The sequence below is a fragment of the Leptonychotes weddellii genome, chromosome 4, assembly GCF_054177405.1.
Source record: "Leptonychotes weddellii isolate Sample4059 chromosome 4, ASM5417740v2, whole genome shotgun sequence".
In the NCBI taxonomy this organism is placed as follows: domain Eukaryota; kingdom Metazoa; phylum Chordata; class Mammalia; order Carnivora; family Phocidae; genus Leptonychotes; species Leptonychotes weddellii.
The window spans coordinates 170,484,470-170,503,441 of record NC_138372.1 but is presented as its reverse complement, the minus strand read 5'-3'; the positions used below and the strand labels follow the sequence as shown (position 1 = coordinate 170,503,441).

At 56.2% G+C, this 18,972-nt stretch overlaps 3 protein-coding genes across 5 annotated transcripts in view; 2 read left to right on the top strand and 1 right to left on the bottom strand.

Annotated features, from left to right (window-relative positions):
- Nucleotides 1–4,955: 4,955 nt before the first annotated feature.
- SLC52A2 (solute carrier family 52 member 2) lies at nucleotides 4,956–14,007 on the bottom strand. Of its 2 annotated transcripts, none has more exons than XM_031016990.2 (5): nucleotides 13,645–14,007; nucleotides 13,077–13,267; nucleotides 12,093–12,963; nucleotides 11,875–11,998; nucleotides 4,956–6,161 (listed from the first exon to the last, which is right to left on the bottom strand). In XM_031016990.2, the coding sequence occupies exons 2-5, from the start codon at nucleotides 13,204–13,206 to the stop codon at nucleotides 6,156–6,158; spliced, it is 1,131 nt and encodes a 376-aa protein (XP_030872850.1). In that variant the 5' UTR covers nucleotides 13,207–13,267; nucleotides 13,645–14,007; the 3' UTR covers nucleotides 4,956–6,155. The 2 variants fall into 2 exon arrangements, with proteins under 2 accessions (XP_030872850.1, XP_006746359.1); XM_006746296.3 differs by lacking the exon at nucleotides 4,956–6,161 and adding an exon at nucleotides 11,317–11,768 and having other exon boundaries at nucleotides 13,645–14,006.
- Nucleotides 14,008–14,100: 93 nt separating this feature from the next.
- Nucleotides 14,101–17,182, top strand: FBXL6 (F-box and leucine rich repeat protein 6). Of its 2 annotated transcripts, none has more exons than XM_081816709.1 (9): nucleotides 14,101–14,529; nucleotides 14,784–14,942; nucleotides 15,107–15,152; nucleotides 15,468–15,599; nucleotides 15,674–15,781; nucleotides 15,892–16,005; nucleotides 16,074–16,305; nucleotides 16,393–16,639; nucleotides 16,931–17,182. In XM_081816709.1, exons 1-9 carry the CDS (start codon nucleotides 14,135–14,137, stop codon nucleotides 17,079–17,081), a joined length of 1,584 nt encoding a protein of 527 aa, XP_081672835.1. In that variant the 5' UTR covers nucleotides 14,101–14,134; the 3' UTR covers nucleotides 17,082–17,182. The 2 variants fall into 2 exon arrangements, with proteins under 2 accessions (XP_081672835.1, XP_006746360.2); XM_006746297.2 differs by having other exon boundaries at nucleotides 15,107–15,170.
- A 24-nt stretch (nucleotides 17,183–17,206) lies between these two features.
- CATSPERQ (catsper channel auxiliary subunit theta) overlaps nucleotides 17,207–18,972 on the top strand; it is a 2,882-nt gene continuing 1,116 nt past the window's right edge. Inside the window, exons 1-4 of the mRNA XM_081817161.1 lie at nucleotides 17,207–17,266; nucleotides 17,683–18,037; nucleotides 18,316–18,410; nucleotides 18,520–18,715. Of these exons, the coding sequence (XP_081673287.1) occupies nucleotides 17,207–17,266; nucleotides 17,683–18,037; nucleotides 18,316–18,410; nucleotides 18,520–18,715 (706 nt within the window). The remainder of the gene's footprint in view (nucleotides 17,267–17,682; nucleotides 18,038–18,315; nucleotides 18,411–18,519; nucleotides 18,716–18,972) is intronic.

Below are 18,972 nucleotides of genomic sequence, written 5' to 3'. Positions count from 1 at the left end.
TTTTTTTAAAGATTTTATTTATTTATTTGAGAGAGAGAGAATGAGAGAGAGAGAGAGTACATGAGAGGGGGGAGGGTCAGAGGGAGAAGCAGGCTCCCTGCCGAGCAGAGAGCCCGATGCGGGACTCGATCCAGGGACTCCAGGATCATGACCTGAGCCGAAGGCAGTCGCTTAACCAACTGAGCCACCCAGGCGCCCACCATAAAAGACTCTTAATCTCAGGAAACAAACTGAGGGTTGCTGGAGTGGAAGGGGTTGGGAGGGATGGGGTAACTGGGTGATGGACATTGGGGAGGGTATGTGTTGTAATGAGCACTGTGAATTGTGTAAGACTGATGAATCACAGACCCCTGAAATGAATAATACATTGTATGTTAATTAAAAAAAAAAAAAGAAAGAAATACCACTAATGTACGGGATGCTTGGGTGGCTCAGTAAGTTAAGCATCTGCCTTCAGCTCAGATCATGATCCACTCTCTTCTCAAGTCCAGTGAGTATCTTCATGACCATTACTTTAAATTCTCTATCAGGCATATTACTTACCTCTGTTTCATTTAGGTCTCTTGCTGTGGTTTTGTCCTGTTCTTTCATTTGGGACATATTCCTCTGTCTCCTCACTTTACCTATCTCTCTGTGTCTGTTCCTGTTTTCAGGAAATTCAGCTACATCTCCTGCTCTTGAAAGTGGTGGCCCTTATGAAGAAGAGGTCCTATAGAGCCCTGCAGTGCAGTGTCTCCTGTTCATCAGAAACTGGTGCTTCAGGGGAGTCTTCTATGTGTGTTGCATGCACCCTGCTATTGTGGCTGAGCCACTTTTTCCTTCCATCAATTCATCTGCAATGGTTCTCTTTGCCTGTGGTGGACACGGTTTGGTCCCTGTGTTGTTAGTGGGCCAGTCTGGGGCTGCCTTGTGCTCAAATTTGGCTCAGTCATTAAGCGTCTGCCTTTGGCTCAGGTCATGGTCCCAGGGTCCTGGGATCAAGCCCTGCATCGGGCTCCCTGCTCTGCAGGGAGCCTGCTTCTCCCTCTCCCACTCCCCCGCTTGTGTTCTCTCTCTCTCTGTCAAATAAATAAACAAAAAATCTTTAAAAACAAACAAACAAACAAAAAACCCTCCATGGATGAGTCTGATGTGAATCCCAGGTTGAGAACCCTGGCTTAGAAGATGCTAGATTCAGATTAGAGAAGTCAGGATGGGCCGAGCTAGCATTTATTTATTTTTTTTAAAGGTTTATTTATTTGAGAGAGAGAGTGAGAGAGCACAAGCAGGGGGAGAGGCAGGGGGAGAGGCAGAGGGAGAGGGAGAGGGAGAAGCAGCCTCCCTGCTGAGCAGGGAGCCCAATGCGGGACTCAATCCCAGGACCCTGGGACCACAACCCAAGCCGCCGAAGGCAGACACCCAACCAACTGAACCACCCAGGCACCCCTACCAGTTAATAATAACTGAAATTTTGGTGGGTAACATTGCATCTCTGTTGTCCAAGACCATCAGGCAAAGTGCCAGCAGGGTTCTGGCAAATGTGACAGACCTACTGCACAAGTTTTATGGATGTTTCCCTGAGGTTAAAACATGGACTTTGGCAAATCTCCAGGTACTTCCCATAGAGCATGTGATTTCTAAAATGTTTATATTAACACCATTTTACCTGTACAAATTTGACCTAGAGAAGGCTGAACTCCTCCTCTGATTGGATGACTCTTTCCAATAATGGCACATCCTGCAAACCTAATTGATTCTAGAGCTCTCTTTTCATAAGGTAAGAGGACAGACCTCTAGGACTCTCCATGTGGTTTTAGATAAAAGATGTCTTGGGAGAAACTGGAGCCCTCACTCCTTAATGATGGGATGTAAAATGTGGTAGCCTCTTTGGAAAACCTCTAGCAGTTCCTCAAAATGTTAAATATAGAGTTGCCATATGATTTGCAATTTCACTTCTAGATGAGATTGAAACAGACGTCCACGTGAAGACTCTAGACGCTCACAGCAGCATTATCCATAATGGCCAAATAATGGACACAACCCAAACGTCTGTCAATAAACAGATAAATAAAATGCGTCCTACCCATACATCGAACAACGATTCGGCAACCGAGAGGAGTGAAGCCCTGAAACACACTAAATGTGGATGAACCCTGAAAACGTGGTGCAAGATGAAAGAAACGAGTCACCAAAGGCCACACGGTGTGTGAGTCCATTGCTCTGGCGTCCAGAACAGGCGAGTCCACGGGGACGGACAGACAGTGGGCTGATGGCCGCCAGGGGTGGGGAGGGGGTTGCAGGTGGGGTATCAAGGCAGTACAGATACAGGGAGCAGGTTTCTTTTGGGGGCGATGAATGTTCTAAGCATAGATCAGAGTGATGGTTACACAGCTCTGCACATATACTAAAAACCTGTTGTGGGGTGCCTGGGGGGCTCAGTTGGCTGAGCGGCTGCCTTTGGCTCAGGTCATGGTCCCGGGGTCCTGGGATCGAGCCCCCCATCAGGCTCCTTGCTCTGCAGGAAGCCTGCTTCTCCCTCTCCCACTCTCCCTGCTTGTGCTCGCTCTCTCTCTGACAAATAAAATCTTAAAAAAATAAAACAATAAAAACCTGTTGGGCAACCCTCTTGGGTCCCTTCTCTCTTTGGGTGTTTTGTACTATGGCTTAATAAACTTTGCTCTGTTGCTTCCCCGCAAAAAATAAAAAATAAATAAAAATAAAATAAAAACCTGTGCATCATACCCAGGCAGATGGGTGCTCTATGTTAAACATTTTTTTTTAAGATTTTATTTATTTATTTGAGAGAGAGAGAGAATGAGAGACAGAGAGCACGAGAGGGAGGAGGGTCAGAGGGAGAAGCCGACTCCCCGCCGAGCAGGGAGCCCGATGCGGGACTCGATCCCTGGACTCCAGGATCATGACCTGAGCCGAAGGCAGTCGCTTAACCAACTGAGCCACCCAGGTGCCCCATAGACATTTTTTTAAAGATTATTCGTTTGTCTCTCTCTGTCAAAATAAATAAAATCTTTTATTTTTTAAATTTTTTAAAAAAGATTTTATTTATTTATTTGACAGAGAGAGACACAGCAAGAGAGGGAACACAAGCAGGGGGAGTGGGAGAGGGAGAAGCAGGCTTCCCACCAATCAGAGAGCCCAATGTGGGGCTCGATCCCAGGCCCTGGGATCATGACCTGAGCCGAAGGCAGATGCTTAACGACTGAGCCACCCTGGTGCCCCTAAAAATTGACAAACCTTTAGCTAGACTGACCAAGGCACCCCTCCAGCTCTTTTAGTTATTGTTCGCATGGAATATCTTTTCCATCCTTTAACTTTTTTTTAAAGTTTATTTACTTAAGCAATCTTTACACCCAACTTGGGGCTTTAACTCAGAACCCTGAGATCAAGAGTTGCACGCTCCTCCCACTGAGCCAACCAGGTACCCCAACGTAAGATCATTTTAAAAATCCATTCTGGGGGGCACCTGGGTGGCTCAGTTAGTTGAGCATCTGACTCTTGATCTCAGGGTTGTGACTTCAAGCCCTACCTTGGGGTGGGAGTCTACTTAAAAAAAAAAAAAGAGGGGCGCCTGGGTGGCTCAGATGGTTAAGCGTCTTCCTTCAGCTCAGGTCATGATCCCAGGGTCCTGGGATCGAGCCCCACATCGGGCTTCTGGCTCAGCGAGGAGCCTGCTTCTCCCTCTGCCTCTGCCTCTCTCCCTGCTCATGCTTTCTCTCTCTCTCTCTGTATCTCTGTGTCTCAAATGAATAAAAATAAAATCTTTAAAAAAAAAAAAAGATAAAATATATGCCCTGTCTTTTTGTTCCTCTGTTCCTCCATTACTTCCTTCTTTTGGGCTAAGCAGATATTTTCTAGTGTACTATTTTAATTTTGTCATTCTTTTAACTATGTTTTTTGTTGTTGTTGTTGTTGTTATTTTCTTGGTGATTTTCCTGGGAATTAAACATCTTTATTTATAAAAATCTTGTTCATATTAATACCAGCCTAACTTCAATAATATATAAGAACTTTACTCATATATTCACTCCTATATATCTCCATTCCCTCCTTTCTTTTTTCTATTGTTGTCATACAAATTGCATGTTTATATGTTATAAATCCATCAACGTAGTTTTATGGTTATTGCTTTATGCAGTTATATTTTAAATCAGACAGGACAAGAAAAAGAATTAAAAAGACAAAAGTGCGTGAATCCTGAATTTTGTATATACCTATGTAATCACCTTTACCAGTACTCTTTATTTTTTATGTGCATTTGAGTTACTGTCTAGTGTCCTTTCATTTCAGCCTGAAGGATTACCTTTAATATTTCATATAGGGAAGTTCCACTAGTGACAAATTCTCTCCATTTTTATTTAGCTGGCAATGTCTTAATTTTTCCTTCATATTTGAAGGATAGTTTTGCTGAATACAGAATTCTTTGTCAACAGTTTTTTCTTTTTCTTTTTTTCTTTTTAAAGATTGTATTTATTTATTTGAGAGAGAGAATGAGATAGAGAGAGAGCATGAGAGGGGGGAGGGTCAGAGGGAGAAGCAGACTCCCTGCCGAGCAGGGAGCCCGATGCGGGACTCGATCCCGGGACTCCAGGATCATGACCTGAGCTGAAGGCAGTCACTTAACCAACTGAGCCACCCAGGTGCCCTCAACAGTTTTTTCTTTCAGCACTTTGGATATGTCATCCTACTGTCTCTGGCCTCCATGATTTCTGATGATAAATCAGCTGTTAGTCTACCGAGGATCCCTTGTACATGGCGAGTCTCTTCTCTCTCGCCGTTTTTAAGATTCTCTGTCTTTGACTTTTGGCAGTTTGATTATAATGTCTCTGGGTGTGGATGCCCTGTTAATCCCACTTGGAGTGAGTTGAATTTCTTACATGTTATATTAACATTTTCCTTAAATTTGGGAGGTTTTCAGCCATTCTTTCTTTCTTTCTTAAAGTGTTTTCTTTTTCAAAGATTTTATTTATTTGAGAGAGAGACAGAGATAGCAAGAGCGAGCACAGCAGGGGGAGTTGGAGAGGGAGAATCAGGCTCCCTGCTCAGCATGGGGCTCAATCCCAGGACCCCGAGATCATGACCTAAGCCAAAGGCAGACGCCCAACTGACTGAGCCACCCAGGCGCCCCTTAAAGTTTTATTTAAGTAATCTCTACACCCAGTATGGGGCTTCAACTGACAACTCCAAGATCAGGAGTCACATGCTCCACTGACTGAGCCAGCCAGGAGCTCCTCAGCCATTATCTAAATATTCTTTCTGCTACTTTCTCTCCTCTCCTTTTGGGACTCCCTTTATGTGTATGTTTGGGATACTTGATGGCATCCCATATGACTCTGAGGCTCTGTTCATTTTTCTTCATTCCCTTCTCATTCTTTTCCCTAGATTGGATTGTGTTAATTGACCTATCTTCAGGTTTGCTGATTTTTGTCTTCTGCCAGCTCAAATCTGCTGTTGGCCTCTTTAATGCTAATAGCTTAATATTAAGTCCAGAACAAACTAAGATTTAACAATTCAGATTCTCCACTGTCTCCCATCCAGTAGACACTAGATGTCTGTAAATCATTAGTCCATTTATGGAGCTCACAAAATGGTCAGACTGTGAAACCAACACCGCTATTGCCCTGTCACTCTTAGCAACGGGGAATAACTTACTGGTTACAAAAACAGAACAAAACCCCCAAACCAAACGAACAAAAAACCCCACAAAATAACTTGAGAGGAGAGTTATAAGTAGAAAAACTACAGTTAAGAAATCATGATTCTATTACCACTTCAGACTCCTCCCTAGAAACCAAGAACAGACATGCCGGGGCTTAGCCTGTGAGGTGCACACTCAGGAAACGCAGCTCACGCAGCTCAGGCACGGGGAGCCACCAGCCATCTTGGTAGAAAGCCTCCACAACTGTTACAGGATAACTTTCAGGAGAAGGCAGTATCATAACTCTTATATAGATATAAAAGGAACACACGTCAAAGATTCTATTTAAGTCATTCTTTAAAAGAGATTCAAGAATATTATAAGTGCTTCAAAGAAGTCAAAGAATCACAGATCTATGCAGAATAAAGGATTGTTGGAATTGACTTACAAATGGATACAAAACCAGCTTCTTCCACAACTGGAGGAGGGAAATCAGCTGAACCTCCATGGATGGAATTCATTTTCAGGTCTGCGGAAAACAATCATTTACATTGCTACTAGTTATTTACAAACACAAAGTTGTAAAATGGTTTAAAGACAATGAGAGGCACCAACCTTATAAATCAGAGACCCTGGGATCATGTAACAGAGCACAGCTCTCCTTAGAGACACCAGTAAACTGCTCTGCTCATTCAGTCTTAAACTTTTTACATCCCAGTCCCCATCCCCTACATGCCGTGATTTTCAGTCCCCAGGATTCCCAGACTCCCAGTCCCCCTAAAAACCCTATTCTGCTCTGTCCCAGCCCACCTCCCCAGATTCCAAGCTTCATCTCCTGTTACCCCAGTACCTAGTCCCCATCAGCCACATCCTCAGGCCCAAATTCCTCAAGGTTCTGGCTCTGAGATCCCCCCACTCAAGTCCCCCCAGTTTGCTCCAGCACCAGCTCTGATGGCAACTCCCAAGGACTGGAAGCCAGACCACCTCCCACCCTGCCCAGAGCCCCTGTGCTTCGAACACATCCAGGGAGAGGGGAGTCCCAGTGATGGCTGAGCTTGGCTGATCTCTGGCTTGGTGGGTGGAGGGGAGAGGGATGGTGACCCTTCATTCAGAAAAATAAAGAAGTGTGATATTCTTCATGTCAAGACTCCTGGAGCCAGGTGCCATGATACTGCTTTGAAGAGGGACCCAGCCAGCCAGGCCATCCACATTCAACACAGTGGACCCTCAAGAAACGTGAAGCCTGCCCCCTGTTCCATGTGGAGACCTCAGCGGGAGGGGATGACTGGCTCCAGGCTCCCAGCCCCGCACTTGCCTCACCATCAGCTCACCCCAGCTCCCTGGCCCCCTGGAGGATCCACAGTGGCCTCACCACAGGGGCCTTTCTCACTATCTCTGCTCTTCAGTGGAGGTTTCCAGACCCCTGGCTTTGCTGCGCACATGCTTTCTTTTCCTGTCTGCATTCTTTGGTCTGGGTATGAACACCTTCTCTTCTCTGCCTTCCCCATGCTGGTGGCCTGCCTTTCCAGCGACCTGCATACAGAGTTGGTGCTTGGCCCTCTGTAGCCACACCACCCTGCTCAGCACTCTCAGAAGGGTGCCATCCACAGAATGATTCTACAAAGGGAACACTCTGGGGCGCCTGGGTGGCTCTTGATCTTGCCTCAGGTCTTGATCTCAGGTCTTGAATTCAGGCCCTGTGCTGGGCGTGGGGCCTACTCAAAAAACAACACAAAGGAAACATTTGGGGAGGCTCACGGGTGTCAGGAGGGGCCGGGTAGGAAATCTTTTCCAATCTGCTTTTTAATTAGCTCAGTTTTCCCACAGCCTTTGCAAAAGGATGGAAATTTCAAAGTTGTTTGCAGCTTGTCTTTCACCAAATTAAAATGCTCATACTGTTATGCACACACAAAAGAACTTCCCCCGAGAGCAGCCCTTGGGACCTCAGGACATCGTCTAGGAAGTTCCTGCCTGCCCCCTGCCTGGCCTGGCTCTGGGCATTCTTCTTCTTCTTCTTTTTTTAAATATTTTATTTATTTATTTGACAGAGAGAGACACAGTGAGAGAGGGAACACAAGCAGGGGGAGTGGGAGAGGGAGAAGCAGGCTCCCCACTGAGCAGGGAGCCCGATGCGAGGCTCGATCCCAGGACCCTGGGATCATGACCTGAGCCGAAGGCAGACACTTAACGACTGAACCACCCAGGCGCCCCACCTGGGCATTCTTCTGAGAGGGTCCAATGCCCTGGGAATTCTCCCTTGCAGGTCAGGAGCGGGTCAGAGAAGCACTATGCTAAGGAGCTGGAGGTGGAGGCCTAGGAGAGGAAAAGGTCATGGGGAGGGTGACAGGGAGAGTTGCCAAGAGAATGACTGACTCTCTCCCAAGCAAGAAAAGATGGACCAGCACTGGGTGTCCTAAGGTCTGAGCTGTCCTGAATGTTTCAGGGAGGCATGCTTCACTATGTCCTCGGCTGTGATGGATAGCAATCAACTCACCTTTGCTTAAACAAGCAAGAAATTGTGCACCCTCATAACTTGAAAGTCCAAAGATCTAGCTTCAGATGCAACTGGATCCAGGCGATCCTAGGATGTTTTCTGGGTTCTGCCTCTCTCCACCTCTCACCCTGCTTGCCTCTGGGGAGCCTTCATTCTCAGGTGTGCTCCAGGAATAGTTTGGGTAGCTTTTTATAGCTCTTGGGATGACTGACATCCTAAGATAGATGTCACGGTGGACCCTGATTTGCTCCATAGGAGCAACGGTCCCTTAGCTCAATCACCGTGGGCAGGAGGATGGACATAATGATTGGATCATCTGGGTCACCCACCCAACAACAGGGTGGGGATAAGGGGTCCTGTGATTAGCACCCCATCAGAACCCTAGTAGCCTCTGAGCCCCCCGGAAGGGGCAGTGGAGAGAAGGAGGCCAGCGCTTGGAGTGGGGAAGTCCAAGTGGCCTTGTGGCCTCAGGCAGTTAGCCTCCCTGAGACGGGGTGGACATGGCCAGGGTGGCTGATTCCGGAATGGCTGATGACCTGCACTCATTCACTGGACAGGGTCCCAGATGCTCCCACACTTCCATTTTCTGGTGCCACAAAAGCCAGGAGGTCCCTTTGAATTCCATGGAGGAGAGGAAGCCCCTTAGAGGACCATTGTCCCATGCCTTTTTTTTTTTTTTTTAGAGATTTTATTTATTTATTTGACAGAGAGAGACACAGCAAGAGAGGGAGGGGGCCCTGAGCAGATGCTAATGGGAGGACACAACCATTTTATCATCCAGGTGTTGTCATACCTTCAACCGCATTGGAATTCACACCTCCTTAGGGACTCCAATAGGTTGAGAACCACAGGGCCTTTAGTCATTCCACCAAAGCCAGGTGAGGCTTGCCCAGACACGCACAGGCTCAGTCTCAGGGGAAGTGGCCACACACCTGGGAAAGGAAGCTGCACGTGGCAGGCCACACCTTAGCTAGCCCTTCTCTGGTTCTGAGGAACTGCGGGGCCTGCTCCTGGTGGTGGGACAGGGCAACAGTGGGTCTGTAGCTCAGGCCTTGCTCTTACCCAGGGGGTCCTCTCCGTGGACAGCCAGGTGCCAAAGGTCCTGCCTTGGCCACTGCCTCCCCTCTGGGGTCTCCTTCAAATTGCCCCCGGCCCTGGGTGTGAGAGACCCTCTGGGCAGGGCTATGAGCTGGAGTCGTGGGCCACCTGCTGTCCAGCTGGAAGTGTGGGTGCCCTAGCAACCAGACTCAGTGCTGGGCAGTCATGAGTAGGAAGGGTGTGTCGGGGCAGCTCTCAAGAACTCGGCCCTTCAGCATCTCCCTCCCCTTGTTATTTCCTACAAGGCACTGACAGGAAGGCCCTTGAGGCTCCTAAGGGCAGTGGCTTCCTCAAATTGTCCACCTCCAGCCCTGACCCCCAGGTTCAGGGCCACCTGCCCCCTCTCTCCAGGGCCTTACTCCTCTGTGGCCCTTGGGCCTGGCACAAATGCGTATGTGGGCAGAGATGAGGCTCTCGTAAATGCCTTTGATTGTCGCCTGACGGAAGAGAGAACAAGAACTAGGGGGCAGCTCCCTGAGCTCCAGCCCCAGGGTGGGCAGGGGAGGGTGCTGTTGGAGGGGGAGGGCAGAGGGCGTGCCATGCTCTCGTCCTCCTGCCTCTGAATCTCTCCACTCACCACTGCCAAGGTGGCTTCTGCAGCCCACACCCCACCTACTGGCCCCGACTCCCAAAGGCAAACAGCCACGTGAACCCCCCACTGCCCCTGCTCCTTCTCCAGGCCATCAGCATCCTGGGAGGCTGGGACCTGGCAGGTGGCCTCCTGTGCTCAGGGCGGGGCTGTGTCTGAGCCACCTGGGAGCCTGGGCCCTCCCAGTACTTGATGCAGCCCCAGACCGGAGGCTCCAGTGGTCAGGGCCGGGGTGGGGGGGTCTCTCCCACCTTCCTGCTCAGCTGCTCCTGCCAGGGCAGGGGAAAGAGAAGACCTTCAAAGGCCCATGTGCAGGCCAACTCAAGGACAGGCAGCTTCTGAAGTTTAAAAAGGGCATCCGGGACCAGAACAATTGTGGGAAGGGGTTGGGGCAGGCAGGGCAGGAGCCACTTTTCCCAGCCCCCACAATCACTTGGGTGAGACCCTTGCAGCAGCAGGCTCCCCACTGCAGAAATGGGGCCCCTTGTCTGTGAGAATAGGATTTCAGTGCCAGGCCAGTCACACTAGATCACAGCTCGGGTGTCCTGCCTCCCCTGCGGAGCCTGTGTCCCCCATGGGCCTCTGCTTCTGGCCTGCCCCAGAAGCCAAGAGGAGGTGACAGAAGCCTGAGCCTCTGCCCACTGCAGCTTCCATCCAATATCCTCTCCTGAGTCCTTGCCGGTCCCCTTGCCTGGCTGAGGCACTCCTTTCAGCCTCCTCCAGCCCTTTGTGCAGAACCACCCACTCCAGCTCAGGCTGCAGTCAGTGCTAAGGCTCTGCTCCCTGCAGACGCTAGCCAAGCAAAGGCCCACACTGCTATCCCAGGGCTGGGGCAGGTATGGGTTGCTCAGGAACAGGGGCCACTTGTCAGAAGCCCAGGGAGAAGGCAGACGCTGCCACGTCTGCCTGAATAAAGAGTGTGGGCCATCTGCACATTTGGTCACAGAAGGAGCTAGAAACTAGACGCCTGTGGCTTAGGGAAGGCAGCAATGCTCCTGACCAGAAGGATCCCTAAACTGGCTGGAATCTCTTCTAAGCCCTACTCACTGAGCCCCTTCTGTGCCTGGACCTTGCACGGAGGCCCGGGCATAAGCCCCCTGGCAGGACCCTCCCACAGAGGAACAGACGCTACCGCTGCTGGGTCACAGCAAAAGAGAGAGCTGGTTCTGTTTGATGCTCGCGCCCAGCTGGCTCAGCCCACACAGCCCAGAGATGCTTACAGAGCAGTGACCCTGATGGGAAGAGGCCTCACCACTCAGCTGGAGATCCGGGATGAGCTGATGTTGGGTGGACACCATGCTGCCTCTGACCACCATAACCTGTTCTCCGGGGGAAGCTCCAAAAAGCGATGGGGGGAGGGGGAGCAAGGGTCCAGGGCTCGGAGGGCTGCGAGAGCAGCCGGCCAGGGGTGGGGCGCCCCTGCCGAATAGTTCAAATCAGCACTCCAGCTCAGTAGGGGTCTATCTGCACAGAGAAAGGAGCTACAGAAGTTAACTACCGGGACCCATGGAGTAACAGTGATTTATTGTGCAAGCCCCACACAGGCTCCAGATCTGGGCCAAGTTCACAGCCCTAGCTGGGCCCTGGTTCTGGGACTGTTCTGTGGTCCCCACCCTGACCGGCATCTGCTGTGGAGTGTACAAGTGTCCATGAGCCCACAAGTGAGGAGGGCCTCCTTGGGTCGTGGGCACTTGGGCGCTGGGGCGTCTCAGCCTGACGTCACATTCCCCATGTGCCCAGGCTTAGGGGCCACACTGGTCCACACAGTCCTTTCCACTGCGGAACACGTGGTAGATGCTGGTGGGAGGGAACATGGCGACAGCACCGAGCAGCGAGCCCACCTGGATGGCCACACCAGCTGCCAGCAGTGCTGAACGGCCGCCACCGTGCAGCAGGGAACTGGCGGCCACCTTCACATAGGAGAGCACGCCCAGACACAGCACCCACGCCAGCACCTGGGAGGACGGGCACAGCAGGCTGAGCACGGGCTGTCCCCTGCTCTGGGGGCAAACCCCTTCCCCACTGCAACCCTCTCTGCTCCAGTGTCCCCGGTGTACTTACCACAAGGACCACCCCTGCCGAGGTGCCCACCAGCGGTGGGCAAGGGCTCAGGACTGCTAGCGCCATCAGGTAGGCCCCAAAGAGCATGCCCAGCACAGAGAGACCACCTAGCCCCGCCAGAGACCTACAGGGGTGAGCAGGAACTCAGGGCTGGCCGCACCAGGACCCCGCCCCCATCCCTAAACCCTGCCCCGAGGGCCGTGGGGACCCTCTTGTACCTGCATAGCACGCCCATGGCCAGAAAGCAGGCGAGGGGGTTGGCAGCGCTGCCCAACACCACTGCCAGGTGGTAGGCCAGGCGGCCGTAGGGCAAGCAGGAAAAGCTCTGCACGGCAGGCAGCACACCATTGGTCAGCGCGTTGGTGATGGCCAGCAGGCCCAGCAGGCAGGCACCATGCACAGAGAGCAGCCGACGGGCCTCGGGCTCTGGGCTGGGAGTGGCGCCTGTGGCTCGGCTCAGTGACTCCTGCAGTGGTGAGGCCTCTTCTTCCTCCTCCTCCACTCCCGGGCCTCTTGCCCGCAGGCCAGACCCCGGACCCGCTGTGGATGCAGACGGTGGTGATGGCAGTAACAGCAGGAGACCCTGGAAGGCGGCAGCCGAAGTGACCAGAAGGGCGGTCAGCACCCAGAAAAAGGTGCTGGCAGGAAAACGCTCTGGGAAGTCGTGGGGGAGCCAAAGGGTGCCATTGGTGGGAGATGGCAAACATTCAAGGTGGCCTACGCCCTGCACGAGGGCCAGCACACAGGGCAGCAGGGCACTGAGGCCCTGACCCAGGAAGAAGGAGCGCAAGAAGGGAGGTGGTAGGTGGCTCAAGAAGGGCAGGAAAGTGACGTTAGAGGCACAGCAGGCCAGGGCCAGCACCAAGGCCAGCGTTAGGAAGGCCACGGAGTGGAGCTGCCCTGCGACTGGGGACACATGGTGCCACAGTGGGGCCAGCAGGGCTGTGCCCACCACGCCCAGTGCCTGCACCACCTGGATGGGGCCCCGCTCGCTCTTGCCCGGAGCCAGCCGCCTCCACAGGGCCACCACCAACAGACCCAGGTTCCCCACCGCCACAAGCACGGAGAGGTACGACGGGAGACTCCAGCCTGCAGGGAAGGGAGAAGACCATGTCAGGGCTAGGTGCAAAGGGACGATGAGCAGCTGCAACCCGCCTTACCTGGCACACGTGAACCCCTCTTCCCTGCGCACTCCCACTCACCCTCGGGAAGTTCTTTTACCACCACAGGCAGCTCCACCCAGATCCCGTTGATGGCAGCCCAGGAGCCCATGCCAAAGAGGGCCACCAGCAGGTGGGTCAACACCAGACGGCCCAGTGGGGGTGCTGCCATTCAGCCCAAGGCTGGGCCCTTCAGAACAGGTCAGGGTCACAGCCCGCTCCTCTTTCCCCACCTAGATCCAAAGAAAACGCTTCAGCTCTACTGGGAACCGAAGACCTCTCCTATCTTGAAAGAAACAGACAGGGATGCGGGATCACAAGTCAAAGACACAGAACTGGAATCAGAAGAGGACCAGACCGCCTAGACCAGGGAACCCGGAGGGTGCCCGGGGGTGGGGCATAGGGATGACAGGGGCCAAACATACCAAACAGCACGGCTAGGCCTGCAGGCAGAGAAGCAGGAAGCCGGGCCCAAGGAGCCCCGACCCCAGAGGGAAATGAGGAAAGAGGGACTCCATCTTCGGGTCTGAGTTGCTGCGATCACCACCACCCTCTCCCCAAAAGGGACACGGACTCCGGGACAGGGGCACCCCTACGGCGCCTCGCACACCTCTGCTGCTTCTGCTTCCCAGTGGGAGTCCGAGGCTTCAGCGAGACCCAGGACAGCAGGAGTGAAGTCGGACTCCGGGGGGAGGGATGGGCCCGGCGCCGCCCCTCGCTGCGTCGGGTGGTCGGCGAAGGGCTGCCCGGTGCGCTGGGGGACCTGCGCCTCCTGATCCTGCACCTGCGCGCTCGCCGCCCGACAGCCAGTCGTCTCGCCACCCTGCAAGGGCGCCGCCTCCCGCGCACGAGCGCGGCTTCAGCCCAGAGCCGGTGAGGCTGGGAAACGCGGCTCCGCCCGGGCGAGAACTCCAGCTCTCACGTACTGGAGGAAGCCGCAGGACGGCCAGCCCCCGGCATGGCCCATCGCCGGAAGTCCCGCCCCGGAAGTCGGGCGCTGAACCTGCGCGCAGGGGGTCGGCCCGGGGCTCAGGTCCCGCCTCCGCCCGGCGGCTTCGCCTCTTCCGCTACGCCGCGGCCGTGGAGTTCAGTTGGGAGCTATGGCTCCCGGGGCGGCGCGGCGGGCCCGACGCAGGGTCCGGGGCGCGCTGCCGGCCGGGGCGCGGGCTCGCTCGGCCGAGGACTGGTGGTGGGACCAGCTGGCGCCGAGCGGCTCCGGGTACCACCTGCTGCAGTCGGACAGCATGCTGCTGGTGCTGCCGGGCCCGGGGCCTGCCCGCACTCGCGTGCAGAGGCGTGCCGCCCGCCGCACTCAGCGGCTGCTGCCCCCCGCGTCCCGCGCCTCGGCCGCCAAGGCCAGGCCTAGAGCTGCGCCCGCTCCGGAGCCGCAGCAGGGGCCCGACCCGGGCTGGGGCGACCGCATCCCCCTGGAAATCCTGGTGCAGATTTTCGGGCTGCTGGTGGCGGCCGATGGGCCCATGCCTTTCCTCGGCAGGTACCCCAGGCCCACCGAGCGCAGCAGCATGGCTCAGGCTGCCCTCTTGCCCACCGAGCGGGTGGCTGAGGCGGGGGCAGAGGGCGTAGCCGAGAGAGCGCAGTCTCTCAGGGGTCCAGTTAGAGCCCCCAGGGCCTGTCTTTGAGCTAAGGTGGCCGCAGCGTTGTGAGAACAAAGGGGACAGGTCTCTCTTAGGAAAACCCGCAGCAGCGGCCACGGAAGGCCCGGCCCCTCAGCAGAGATTTTTCTCCCAGGGCTGCACGCGTGTGCCGCCGCTGGCACGAGGCCTCCTCCCAGCCCGCGCTCTGGCACACCGTGACCCTGTCGCCCCCGCTGGCTGGCCGCCTCGCCAAGAGCGGAGCCAAGGCCGAGAAGAAGGTTCTCGCCTCTCTGGAGTGGCTTATGCCCAATCGGTGAGACATTCCCTCTTTTCTCTATCCCCTCACTTCATTTCTGTGGCTTGTGGAAAGCCACAGGCCCATTTCTGTCTCCCTATACCGAAGTGATGGGTGGGGGAGACGCTGACAGAGGGGCAGCGAGGGAACACTATGCAGCTCTCCCTCTGCTGTCGGCCCAGGTTCTCCCAGCTCCAGAGGCTGACCCTCATCCACTGGAAGTCCCAGGTACACCCCGTGTTGAAGGTGAGAGCTCTAGGCTGCCCTGCACACCAGCGGCAACACGTGGGGTTGCCCGGTACTTCCAGGGAGTGGGTCAGGCACCTGGAGCCCAGTGTTGCCCCATGGGGATGCCTGCCTGGTTCTCCTTTCCTGTTGTTTCTTTCAGCAGGGAGGTGTCAGAAGTGGAGCTCCCGTGTTGGCTGCCAGGGGCAGAAAGGAGGCTCTAGCTGAGGCAGAGGAGAGGGTTCGGTGTCAGCCACTGGTTTCTTTCCTTTGCCGACCACAGAGACCCAATCTCTGCTGGTGCTCTGTCTTCCACAGCTGGTCAGCGAGTCCTGTCCTCGACTCACCTTCCTCAAGCTTTCTGATTGCCATGGTGTGACCCCTGACACTCTGGTCATGCTAGCCAGAGCCTGCCCCCAGCTCCACAGCCTGGATATACAGCACTCCATGGTGAGCCCTGTGTCCCCAGGGGTCCTGAAGAAGCCTGGGCCGGAGTGACCGGTACCCATGTGCTGGGTTCCCAGGTGGAGTCCACAGCCGTGGTGAACTTCTTGGAGGAGGCAGGGCCCCGAATGCGCAAACTGTGGCTGACCTACAGCTCCCAGACAACAGCCATTTTGGGTGCGCTGCTGGTAGGTTGGTGACAGGCAGAAGCAGAGACGGATGCTGAGCCAGGGGCTGCCAGGCCGCTGAGCCAGGGGCTGCCAGGCCACTGAGCCTGTGTTCTCTTCCACCTCTGCAGGGCAGTTGTTGCCCCCAGCTCCAGGTCCTGGAGGTGAGCACCGGCATCAATCGCAACAGCACTCCTCTCCAGCTGCCTGTTGAGGCTCTGCAGAAGGGCTGCCCCCAGCTGCAGGTACCTGCCACCCCTCCTCTTCCACCTGCCACCCTCCCTCCCCATCTGCAGCCTGGGCCTTGCTCCAGGTGCTGCGGCTGCTGAACCTGATGTGGCTGCCCAAGCCTCCCGGGCGAGTGGTGACTCCTGGCCCAGGCTTCCCCAGCCTTGAGGAGCTCTGCCTTGCTGGCTGCACCTGCAACTTTGTCAGCAATGAGGCCCTGGGCCGCCTGCTCCACGGCTCCCCTCATCTGCGCCTGCTGGATCTTCGTGGCTGTGCCCGCATCACACCTGCTGGCCTGCATGATCTGCCGTGTCAGGGTCAGCTTTCTCTGGCTGGTGGCTGGGTGGGAGGGATGTGGGTACCTCCTGCCCGCCCCACAGCTCATGACCACTCTTCGCTTCCAGAGCTAGAGCAGCTTCACTTGGGTCTTTATGGCACGTCCGACCGGCTGACTCTAGCCAAAGAGGGCAGCCATCTGTTGACCCAGAAGTGGTGCCACACTCTGCGGGAGCTGGACTTGAGTGGCCAGGGCTTCAGCGAGAAGGACTTGGAGCAGGCCTTAGCTACCTTCTCAGCCACCCCTGGGGGCTCACCCCCAGCCTTGTGCTCTGTCAACCTCAGGGGCACCCGGGTCACACCAAGCACGGTCAGGTCAGCATCCCCTTCCCCAGTCCCTTGGAGTCGGTACGGCTTGCCTCCCCGACAAGCCTGGCTTGCAGGCTTCGGGTGTCCAAAAGGGGAGCACGTATTGGCCAAGCCCCTGCTTAGGATGGCCCTTAGGGACACCACGGGTACTGGGCTTGGGCCTCGGTGGCTGTGGGTGGCAGAGCCAGCCGTGGCACCTGGGCAGAGAGGGCTCCTTACACTGGCCTAGCCCTGCCAGGGCCGGGGTCTTCTGGGAGCCAGGGGCTCGAGTCCCCATGGCCTGCCCTGCCCCTACAGCTCTGTGATCAGCAGCTGCACAGGCCTGCTCTACCTCAACCTGGAGTCCTGCCGCTGCCTTCCTCGGGGCCTGAAGCGGGCCTACCGAGGCCAGGAGGAAGTCCAGTGGTGCCTGGAGCAGCTGCTCACCAGCCTGCCCTCCTCCAGCTAGGCAGTCCCAGACCCCTGACCCTCAGGTAGCCAGCGGCGCCCTCCACCCTTTTCGCATTTTGGATGTTTGAGCATTTTGTTACAATAAAACATTTTTAGGAACTCTGTGTGGTCCTTTAGGCGGGGATGAGAGGACAGGTGTTGTACCTGAGGGAACCACTCAAGGCTAGAACTGGCCGAGAGCTGGTGGGGTGGGGTGGGGTGGGGGGGTGGCCTTCCAGGGTTCCTGAGGCTGCCTGTGGTCATGCCTTGCTCACTAACTGCTAGGCGTGAATCCTGGACTGAGTGTGTGTATCCTGCCCTCAGGGACACTGGAGTGAGCTGTCTGTGGTTGTGTTTGAAGCTCTGCCCGGGCAGAAGTAGTGATGGGGCGGGGGAGGCCTGCTCAGCCATGGGGTTAAGTGTGGGGAGCCTGCCCGCAGACTTGTCTCCAGCTCAGGCCTGGGATGTCTTGCCATCCTCCCTTCCCGTGAGGACTGTGAACCAGGCTGTGCAGGGGGCCTCTGGTGGTGTGGGGACTCACAGGGAAGTGCGTGCTCACTTCAGGGCCAGGCCTGGGGAGTCCCCGCAGAAGGAGTAGTCAACACAACAGCCCCTTCTAGAACCCGCTGCCCAGAACTTCTAGAACCCAGGCCTCGCCCAGCCTGGACCACCACCTGGTGTCCCTCCTCTGCCCTTTGTTTGAAGGCCGCTCCTTCCTGGACCGCAGCCCTGGAGGCTTTCTTCCCCCAGGTATCAGTGCGACGGCGAGCCCTGGGCGGTGGCAACCTTCCAGCAGCCCAGCTGACCCTCTGTGCCTAACCCAGGCCCCCAAGGGCCACATTAGCGGCCTGCCCACGACCTCCGGCGGCAAGTGCTTCCAGCTCTGGGCCCTCGGACTCTTCTGCACCGAGCGCCACCTGGCCAAGCGCCTGAAGAACAACAGCTTCTACCCGTTCACACAACAGCAGCCCAATGGTGCGCGTGGACCCGGAACCAGCACGCGGCGGGGGCGGGGCGGGGGCCCACTGTCTGACCCCCCTGCCCTCCCCCCCGGGTAAAATCCTGCTTGGGTGGGGCCGGGGCCTGACCTGGGGCCTGATTTGAGTGGGGGCGGGGCCAGGCCCGGGGCGGGCCGCCGACGGTGCCCCAGCGCTGCGTGCGTGTGCGTGCGGCCTGCCGGGCACTGGCCCCGCCACCCCGGGCTGCGAGCGGGGGCCAGCTGTCCTCACGCGCCGCCGCCGCGCTGCCCGCAGTCTTCGTGCTCGAGTACTACCTGGACACACTGTGGAAGGGGGCGCTGCTCTTCGTCGTCTGCCTCTTCCTCGTCAGCTTCGGCCTTGTGAGCCAGGTCTGCGCTCCGCGGCCCGCCCCCCACGGCCGGCCTCCTGGGGCTGGACCCCCCTCTCGGTGCCCCGCCCCCACGCCCTTGGCGGCTCAGGTCCCCGTGGCTCCCGCAGGTGCTGAAGCAGGAGACGTGGGGCTTCCCGGCGTGCGGCGTGGGCGTTGGCCTGTGGCTCATGATTTCGTCTTTGCCGCGGCGCCGCCTGGTGCTGAACCACACGCGTGGCACATACCACTTCTCCATCCAGGGCCGCACCGTGTGTCAGGGCCCTATGCACCTGGTCTACGTGCGCCTGGCGCTTAGTTCTGACGGTGAAGCAGGGGAGGGTGTGCCGGGAAGCAGCTTGGGAACACGGGGCGGGGGGTGGGGGGTGGGGGGCAAGCCAGCCGTATGCCCTGCCCCCCCGGCCCTGGTCCCCAGAGCCAGCCCCCTCCCGCCCCCCCAGCCCTGGTCCCCAGAGCCAGCCCCCCCCGCCCCCCGGGCCCTGGTCCCCAGAGCCAGCCCCCCCCGCCCCCCCAGCCCTGGTCCCCAGAGCCAGCCCCCCCCTCCGCCCCCCCGGCCCTGGTCC